This window comes from Biomphalaria glabrata, chromosome 11, assembly GCF_947242115.1.
Source record: "Biomphalaria glabrata chromosome 11, xgBioGlab47.1, whole genome shotgun sequence".
Taxonomy (NCBI): Eukaryota; Metazoa; Mollusca; class Gastropoda; family Planorbidae; genus Biomphalaria; species Biomphalaria glabrata.
This window is the reverse complement of record NC_074721.1, coordinates 29,158,124-29,168,639: the sequence shown is the minus strand read 5'-3', so window position 1 is coordinate 29,168,639 and position 10,516 is coordinate 29,158,124. Positions and strand designations below refer to the sequence as shown.

The window sequence follows — 10,516 nt, the reverse complement described above, 5'->3', positions numbered from 1 at the left end:
AAAGTCTGCTAAGTCTTTCACCTAAGTGAGAGTCTTGGATCAAGAAATGGATATTTTTGTTGTATTTTGTCTTGTTGTTGTTCCTGTCGTCTGCTCGATATTCAGAGCCATGGCAACAACAACAACTTCTACAATACAACTTTTGTTTTAATTTCATGTTCAGTCAAGTTCTTGTTATGGAGAATCAAAATGGATTGATATATCCGGTGGATTTTAATTGGGATTTTATTTTCGGACTGGAAGATGGGTATATGTTCTCTACCATAATATCATCTTTTTTTTTCCATATGTTGTAGTAGTTAAACTTGTCCAGATTAAGTAGCACATAGGGAAATAATATCATAAATACTGAAACATAATCTAGGCTAATATTGTATTTAATTATAGTGAGTTTACAAAAAAAATAAATCTGAAATACAATTTTAACTTTAAAAAAGGCACCTCTTTCTTGACGCTAATTTTATTCAAGCGTAAATTTTCGTAGAAAAAAAATTCTTTAAAAATTAATTGTAATTTTGTTGTGATCTGGAGACTGACAACGACCCTGCTTGTATGTGTGTGTAGCCGTGCTGGTAGCTGTGTCCATGTTTGTGTAAATGTGAGGGGCAGGGTTTGTATGTGTGTTCGTGTAGTTTAATGATCATCGGAAATAACGAGCGTGTGGTTTAGACTTCCAATTCTCATTTTTTATAGTCCTATCTTACAGCCATGACTTCAAGGTCCCCCGTTATATCCACCCCAGTACGACAGCCCCTATATAAATACATGTGCGTCTAGTCAACCCTGACCTACACAAGCAATGCTGTTATAACCCCATACCTACTTGTGTTTTCTACTTGTGTTAATACTGCTGTTTGTTCTAAATGTTGACTAACACGTGAGGATGAATCTATAATGTGATAATAGGACAAGATTACCTGACATTATTATACCACTGTACATAAATTATGTTAATTTTGAATGGGTGTGATTTTGTCCACATGACTACTGACTTTCAGTGTATCTATTTAGGTTAAAAAGATTCGAAACAGTCACTGCGCATGTCATAGTTAAATCTATCTCGAGAAACCGACCTATAAAAACAGACTTAGATTAATATGGCTACGCGGTCCCAGCTTCGACCTACATATTTTGCCACATCCAGCGCAGAAATGACCGTTGTCCTGTGGTGGTCGACTGAGCGTCTAAATTGTCTGTATGCCAAAAGACCTTCAATTAAGTCATACAAATGATCTGGTAAAATTTACATGATAAGAAAAGTTCTGTAATATATATGCATGTTTGTTTAACTCAGATTTATATATACATCATTCTACTCAACATAATAGTTTGGCTTTTAATCTTACACTAGAATTATAAAAATCATGCATCCATTTGTACAAACATGATGTTCATTCAGATCTCATGATGTTCATTCAGTTCTCATGATGTTCATTCCTTATCCATTAACATATATTCTGTGCTTCGTGTAGTCAGCATCTTTCTATATGTGTATATAGCTGTGCTGAAAAATGTGTAGCTGTTTTATACACACGAGGACATGAGTTTTATAGACCTGGCTACTCACTTCTGTAGAGTCAACGTGGTTTTTTTTATCTGAATATCTATACATAAACAAATGTATGTTAATGTAGATAAACTAGTCAACATTATGCGATTATTTTTCGGGCCCATCCTACTATTGCGTCATACTACTACATAATACTGTTGCATAAGTGTACTGTGGATAGTAGCTAATCATCATGCAGAAGGACATTACATTTTTGTGTTTTTATTTTGAATTCGTTGAGTTCCATTTGTAAATAGCCAATCATCACGCCGTTTCCTAGGTCACTATTTAACACCCAATCATTATTTGTTAATTTCTTTTTTATTTTTTTTTCCTTGATCCCTCTATTTGGTTTATTCATTTTTCTTTCCTTAAGTATTATTCTCTCTCTCTCTCTCTCTCTTTCTCTCTCTCTGTTTATTTATTTAACTTTTTATTTCCTTTCTCTCTGTCTCAATCTGTCACATGCATGCAGAAAGTAACGATGATTGCTGTACATCGGCTCTGTCACTGTTGTACTATATCACTATGTCAATAAAACTATTACATTGTCAGGAAATACGATCTCAGTTGTTTATTTTCGTTTTTGCCAATATATAAAACTTTGGTGTTGTGAGTCAGTCTATTTTATTTCACAAATGTTGTTTTCTTGTATTCCTGAACTGACTTGTTTTGTTTGTCGCGTTTTGGTGTTAAGTTTTGTATAAAAGGTAAAGTTCCGCTTTCAGACATTGCGATCTAAGAAGCAGATAATGTTAAGGTCATCTGTTTGTATGGCCACTGGTCAATGAGTAGAGTGTTATGTGGCCAGCTTAACGACCAACCACCTTTACTTCCCCCAACTAATGTCAGGTACCCATTAGCCCGAAAAATTTTCGAAATTTAAAACAAAATCCCATCTTCACTAAGACTCATATCCAGGACCCCAGGTTCGGTGTTTACTTTTGTATTCCTAAAGTGATTTATTTTCTTGTCTCGTTTCGGTGACTATTTTAGTATTCCTGATTTCTATCATATATATATATATATAGATCTGTGGGTATAGACTTGTTTTTTTTTTACGACATTGTGAAATTGTTATGTTTTTAACAAGACTACCAAATTGTCATGTTGTTTAGAAGTTGCTTGCTGTGGTCCTGTTTTGTTTTGTTCTACGATATAGTTGCTAAGGTAAGTGTGAAGTTCTTAGTTTGAATTGCCTCAACTACTTTTTTAATATAGAAACTAAGCTTTCTTATTTATTAGTATCTTAGTCTCTTATTAGTATCTTATTTATTAGTATCCTGGTGTTGAACAATATAGTTCCTCTTGCAAGATTCTTTCTCTTCTATGGCAGAAGAGGCTGATTCGCAAAGAAAACTTGATGCAAATGATGCATCCATATTTTTTTATCTTTGTGTGTTCTTTTTCGGTGAGCAAGAGGTTTCTTTAATTCCTATAGTATATTTATCTAGCAATGACTGTTGACCATTTTTACTATCTTGGCTCCATCATATCCAACGATTTTCGACTAGATAAAGACATTAACACAATGGGAACCATGTCAAGGCTGCAGAAAAGAGCGTGGGGCGATTCTTAGCTGAATAAAAATACCAAAGCCTTAGTCAACCGGACCTGTGTGATGAGCACTTTACGGAAGTGAAACATGGTGAACCTACTCATGGCAGGAAAAAAAGGTCAAACGCCAACACGAAGAAAAATAGAGAACGAAAAAAAAACTGAATGGCATCCACCTCCGATACCTAAGGCGGTTCTTTAAAATAAGGCGGCAAGATAAAATAACCAATGAGGAAGTGCTACGAAGAGCAGGGTGCCAGGACATCCGCTCTGTTATCAGCAACAGACGCCTTGGCTGACTTGGCCACATTCATAGAAGACCAGTAGGTTCGACTTCTACAAGACATTCTGTATGGAGATCTAACAGAAGACAGGAGAGCCGCTGGTCGCCCACTTTTACGGTATACGGATGTATGCAAACGCGACATGAAGCTCTTCAAAATCAACACTGGATAGATCCACATGAAAGTAATGAAGAGCGAGCTTAAAGGAAAGGTCCCGGTTTGCAGATGCCTCAAACAACAGTAGTAGAAAGAAGGGTGAACTTGCAATGACGCCTGGTGATTACGGATGCCTAACCTGTGACCGCAGCTGTGTATCAAGGATTTGGTCTAGTCAGTCACACAAGAAGTTACAAAGGGTAAACATAGTCTCTCGAGACGTAAAATGCCACAGATCTATCTATTTATCTCTTTACACACACACACACATATAAATATATATATATTTATATATATATATATATATATATGTTGTTTTATTTGTGGTTCTAAATATTATATTTCTTGTTTTTGTTCATTATCTTTTTTAGCGTACTATTGTTCCATTTATTTATTGTTCCATTTATTCTTCTATATATCTATTGTTCTTTCCTTAAATATTTGGAAGTCGCTTGATCCAGTAACAAAACTTGTAATACAATTTCAGAACTACTAGATCTAGATTCAAAATTTGTAAATAATAAAAATAAAAAGGTGTAAGAAAAGTGTATCCGGAAGAAGCAACTAATGGAATTGAAACTAATTTTTCTTAAGTTCAAAAACTTGTTTACCAGCCTAACAGTGGGCAAACATAAAGGGAGAGATTTGCTTGACCCGTCTGGCCTGTGGTCATCATTTCTCGCTGGCTAGTGACAGGAACGACAAATCATGAGGATAACCTATCGCAACTTAGCTTGCACTCAGAAATCTTCTCAAAGGGACCATGTACTTCCGCTCTAGACTCTCGGCTGTTCCAGGCAACGGGTTTAATAACACTTTGTGTTGCCTTCACTGACTAGCCTTTTGTAGTAACTGTTGGTAGCTAGTTAGTTTTATTAGATATCAGTCACATTCACTTACAAAGACACACACAGATACACAGACACACACATGTACACAGACACACACATATACACAGACACATGTTTGAGGAGTATCTTCTATTTTTTTTTAAATTATTCTGAAGATCCGGATCATGTTCTTTTAAAAATAAAAAAGAAAAAGAATATGGATAAATGTTTTGGCGCCATAAGGTAAATAAAAGAAAACGTTTAAATATATAATAATAATAATAATAATAATAATATATAAACTAAACAATATCAAGTTCCCCATTTTGAATAATAGAAAAATAATTTAGAAATTTGAATTTTCTGTTCTAAAACATAACAACTAAAAATCTTGATAGTTTAACATGTGTTAAAATATTCTTTACACCAAATACACAATACAATCTAGCTATGTAAAGTTATCAGCCATAAATGAAAATCTCTTTTATATAAACATAAGAAAACTTTTTAAATCATATTATTGCAATAATGAAGTTAATTAAGACAGTGCTGAGCCAAACTTTATTTTACCTGAGGGCCGTAGAAACGGTCTACTTCCCCCCCCCACCCCAAAAAAAAACCGCATCTCTTAAATAAAAAAATTACATCTGAACCCAATGGCAACAAGCTTCTCAGGTCAATCCTCTGAGGCTAAATATTACTCTGGCGGCAGATCTTTCAAGGGGCCGGAAAGCACCACGCTACGGACAGAAAGTTGGACATTACTAAGTTAAAAGTAAAAGAAGTATAGTTCCCCTTTCAGACCTTGTGGTCTATAGGGCAGACGATGTACATGTCATCTGTTTCTGTGGCCTACGGTTAACAAGGGTGTCATGTAGCCAGCACAACGACAAACAGCCTTTACTTTTCCCGACTAATGTCAGGTACCCGTTAGAACTGGGTAGACTCAGAGGCGCCCAAGGATCCCGAAATTAAAAAGTCTTCACCAGGATTTGAACCCAAGCGCTTTACCACTCAGCCACCGCGCCTTCATTTCTGAGTTAGGAAATCAAATATTTACAAATAAAAGTTGTTTTTTTTTTTAGTATAATTGGACGTATTGCTGGAAAATGTGTCGACACTCTTGTGGAATTCCTTTCATTATGAATGATTGTGATAGATCTGTCTGACATTTTACGTTTGGAGAGAAACTCTTTTCAATTTGCAGTTGATACACAACTTTCCTCACAGCGAAGACACATCTGTACTCACCAAGCGTTGCAGCACTTTCTTCCTGGTCTCTGCTTCTAGTGCGTACGCCATTTGCAATCCAGGACCCTTCCTTTATGCTTGATCTTTCGTGTGGATCTATCCAGCGTTTCTTGTTCCTAACTATTAGTGTTGATTGTAATTGATAGATTCATCGTTTTTCGATACCCCCACCTGAATATTTTCGAACGTGTATTGATGTAACTCTATCATGAGATGATAAAATAGTCGACATGAATCTATGTGTGAAAATTTCAGTGGATGATTTGTTATTAAAATTTTCAAGACAGTTTGTGAGTTTGTTATGCGCGTCTAAATAAAGTTTGATGCTAGAGTTCTTTCTAGGAATGCTGTCGTGGACGTAATATCCTAATCATTAAATGGATAGACAAAATACTTGATTACAGAAGTCCTTTAACGATCGGACGTCTCAAAGCAAAAATACACCCTGATGCAGTGTCAACTGCGGTGCGCTGTAAGAGCTTGCAAGAAAATCGCCGAAGACAACAAAACAGTCACGGCTGAATAAAATCCTTATAACACGGAGTTACCACACAGGGAGCAGCTGCAACAGCGTGTCAGTTTTGTCTTCAAACATGTCGTATCATGCAGGCTTCACCAGTCACAAAAATGCAGAGCCAAGTCTTCAACCTCCTGGATAACAAAACTAGTCGTCATGGAATTCGATGGATCTATATTACATATATATATATATAGTAGCTTTACAATTTAAAAAGTTTTCTAATGGAATTAACCTTTGTCTTATTTTATTTCACTTGAAAGATAGAAATTACAACACAAAGAACACTGCAATGCCACTCAACAAATGAGTAGATTCGCAATCCTGCAATCACGTAACATGTACTATATGCTAATTAACTTTCATGTAACGGGGATAATTTTATTCTTCTCATTTTACTTGCTTCTCCTCCCCCCCCCCCCCTCTGTTAAAATAAAAAGCTTCAAGATGTTTCATTAACAAAGGGAGATCAGCCAAGAAAAAAAAATCCCCAAAACACATGAGTGTAATGGCTATTTATTAACTCCTCGTAGCCTTTAGGACTTTTTTTTTTTTTGGTTTTGTTTGGCAAAGTCGTTTAATGGAAGCAAGGGGGTGGTTAAACAAATGTCCAATACATGTGTCCACTTTGGCTGGATTCTAGCCGGCCATGTAATAGGAGCAGATTTAGAGAAATCCTCTCACGAAATGGGTTCCCGTTGAAGACCGCAGTGTTGATTTAAGTAAGGCTTAAGGACTGCCTGGGGCTGTGTTGTTCTTCAGCACGTGCAGTCTAAATTTAGAAAGGCTAAGTAGGCCACAGTAAGAAAGAAGGGGAGCGGAGAAATGTATCTTTGTTGGTAAACGCGAGTTTATATAGGGCAGACATTTTTTTCAGACTTTCTACTTTTTAAAAATGTTTTGTAGGCCAGTGACCGTTGTATTATATAGGTCACGGTAATGGTAAATTGCTTGACTATTTAGCTATTTCTCACTGCAAGCAAGATAGGTATACACAGACATTGCAAGACTAAACTACATATTATTTAATATATATATAAATATAAATAAATATATATATATGCTGATATATTAGGTAATACAACACATAAACCTTGTTTGACCGAAATATAAACAAAGGACTTTTGAGCCACTAGGGCATTCTTCCGGATCGGTATAATTAAGTCTGTATCTAATTATTTATACAAGGATGCCATGACAAAACAAGTCCCTCAATAGAAAAAATAACAAACTTACCAACCATGCGCATCTAATCAACAACCAGATCATGTTTCTATTAAATATGAAAGACAGAGACATTTCCCCCCTCCCCCCCCACCCCACCACCCCATAAAATGTCCAGCCGCCTGCTACAGATCTTTTGGTCATTTCTTAACTATCTAGAAAGCCAACAACATCGGACAGAGAAGTTGAAGCTTTGAGCCTATAGGCCTACATTGGTTGTGTATTCATTTGTTTGTTTGATGAAGGCCACATGGCCCAAACTTCTTTATGTTTTTACTTTGGTCATTCAAGCCATTCTAAACGTGAGGCGGGGTGGCGGAGCGGTAAAGCGCTTGACTTCCGAACCGGGGTTCCGAGTTCGAATCCTGGTGAAGACTGGGATTTTTAATTTCAGGATGTTTGGGTGCCTCTGAGTCCACCCAGCTTAAATGGGTACCTGACATTAGTTGGGGAAAAATACAGGCGGTTGGTTGTTGTGCTGGTCACATGACACCCTCGTAAACCGTAGGCCTCAGAAACAGACGACCTTTACATCATCTGCCATACAAGGTCTGAACGTGAAACCTATATTATAACTATCTATATATATAATTCTCTTCATGGCTCAAGAGTTTGGACAAGAAATAAAGGAAAGATCACTCTTTTATTTCTGCAAGTCGGACTAGAGTTACCCTACGTAAAAAAAGAGGGAGGAGAACAAGTAGTATTCACACGTCACAAAATAGCAGGGCCGGACTTAACCGTTGTGACCAAGAAGTCATGGAAAGATCACTCTTTTTTATTTCTACCCCACGTAGTTTTAGTGGGGAAAAAAGATGGGGGGGGGGGGGAGAACAAATAATCTACTCTGTATTCACCCATCACTAAATAGCAGGGCCGGACTCAACCGTTGTGGGGCCCTATGCAAAACGGATTTCGCGGGGCCAAGTTTAATAAGTGAAATTTAAGAGTTTGTATTAGAAAATAAATTCGTCTTTGCATTTTATTCATTCTTTACTACGTACAGAACTACTTTACGAGCCTTCATTAGTTTTAGGTGCGAGAAGCTTCTTTCTCTAGATTCCACAATTACGGGTATTGCATAGTGCCGTTTTTTTATCGCGCGTAGGATTGTCGTTTTCCATATTGAATGACACCCCAAAATGACAATTTTTGTGTATATATTTCAGGAGATTTGTATGAGTTTTCTAAGTGTTTTAATAATTTCCGGATATTTCCAGGACTTTTTGTATTTTAGCAATTTTATGATATTTTAGGAGCTTCTGATAAATGAGGAGGCCGCGGGAAACCTGTTATAAGTTATAAAATGGTTTAATTTAATAATTTATACACCTAGAATTAGCGCGGATCCTATGAAAGTGCGTAGCTCCACTGCGGTCGCATAGGCTGCAGTGGCCTAACACCGGCCCTGTAAAATAGCGGTGTATGCTACGCCGCCGGTCGACTAGTAGGACAACATTTACCATAGGGTTGTTCGCCCTTGCACAAGTAAATCTTTATGAATTTGAGTTCTCAAATATGAAACAAAACGAAAGAAAAAACTCTAAATTTAATAGAGTAAATTACAAGTTGGTCCGACTTTCAGCCCTACGGTAAGGGTGATTTTATCCATTTTATAACTCCATGTCCTTTCTTGACGTTTAATTCTGTCTCCCCAACCAAGTAAAACGCAATTAAAACAAATAAAGAAATAAATAAATTATTAGTTAATGAGTCAACTCACATGACCTCAGCTTTATCATCTTCCTGATGATCATCCCATCCCTGAGGGTTGTGAGATTATCACTCTCCCTGTAAACGCTGGCCTACCAATTTGAATACCTGGAACTTGAAAGTAATTTCTTGAGTGAAAAAAAATATAAAAAAATAATTAAAATCTTTACAGGTAAAAAACAAGCTGTATACCATAGATCAGTGTTTCTCAACCTTTTAGCTCTAATGCACCTCTAAATGATATATTTATTTTGTAGTACATGATGGTCTTAAACTATAGAACCTTGGCCCAAACTATAACACAATCAGTAGGTTTTTTTTTTACTATAATAACAATTTGTTTCAGTCCTGAAAAAGTAAACTCTGGAGCAAAGAGACTAGTAAACAATCTTTGACTCAATAATAAGAGCTCAACAGACGGAAAGCTCAACAGACTGAGAGTTCAACAGACTGACAGCTCAACAGACTGATGGCTCAACAGACTGACAGCTTAATAGACTGACAGCTCAACATACTGAGAGCTCAACAGACTGAGAGTTCAACAGACTGAGAGTTCAACAGACTGACAGCTCAACAGACTGAGAGTTCAACAGACTGAGAATCCTTGCCAATGTAGATTAAATTTGACAAGTGGGGCTTTGAAAGACGGAGAAGTGTTTTAAAATAAAAAAGAAAAGAAAAACAACTAGAGGATTCTGTTGACTTCTGCTAGCAAGTCTACTCCATCTAATGCTTGTCAACCAAGAAGAGTTAAAGTAAGTTATGGGAACCGAAGGCAAGTTTCGTGTTGCACCAGAACTTCATCAAGGTTGCTGGGAAGGATGCTGGGAAGGTTGCTGGGAAGGTTGCTGGGAAGGTGGCTGGGAAGGTTGCTGGGAAGGATGCTTGGAAGGTTGCTGGGAAGGTTGCTGGGAAGGTTGCTGGGAAGGTGGCTGGGAAGGTGGCTTGGAAGGATGCTGGGAAGGTTGCTGGGAAGGATGCTGGGAAGGTTGCTGGGAAGGTGGCTGGGAAGGATGCTGGGAAGGATGCTGGGAAGGATGCTGGGAAGGTGGCTTGGAAGGATGCTGGGAAGGTGGCTGGGAAGGATGCTGGGAAGGATGCTGGGAAGGTGGCTGGGAAGGATGCTGGGAAGGTTGCTGAGAAGGTGACTGGGAAGGATGCTGGGAAGGTTGCTGGGAAGGATGCTGGGAAGGATGCTGGGAAGGATTCTGGGAAGAAAGTTGTGAAAGTTGCTGGGAAGAATGCTGGGCAGGTTGCTGGGAAGGATGCTGTTAAGGTTTCTGGGAAGGTTGCTGGGAAGGTTGCTGTGAAGGATGCTAGGAAGATTGCTGGGAAGGTTGCTGTTATTGTTGCTGTGAAGGTTGCTGTGAAGGTTGCTGGGAAGGATGCTGGGAAGGTTGCTGGAAAGGATGCACAATATAACAGCGCAAGATGA

General features: G+C 37.8%; 1 protein-coding gene across 1 annotated transcript; it reads left to right on the top strand.

The window, feature by feature from the left end:
* The first annotated feature begins 3,656 nt into the window (after positions 1-3,656).
* Positions 3,657-10,516, top strand: LOC106061371 (circumsporozoite protein-like). Its single transcript, XM_056045565.1, has 2 exons — positions 3,657-3,746; positions 9,878-10,516. Exons 1-2 carry the CDS (start codon positions 3,657-3,659, stop codon positions 10,514-10,516), a joined length of 729 nt encoding a protein of 242 aa, XP_055901540.1.

What these genes read in the sequence shown, in the direction of transcription:
- LOC106061371 (XM_056045565.1), top strand. Translation starts at nt 3,657, where the DNA reads ATGACGCCTGGTGATTACGGATGCCTAACCTGTGACCGCAGCTGTGTA. An exon ending in CACACAAGAAGTTACAAAGG is followed by an intron (nt 3,747 to 9,877) that starts GTAAACATAGTC and finishes GTGTTGCACCAG; the next exon opens with AACTTCATCAAGGTTGCTGG.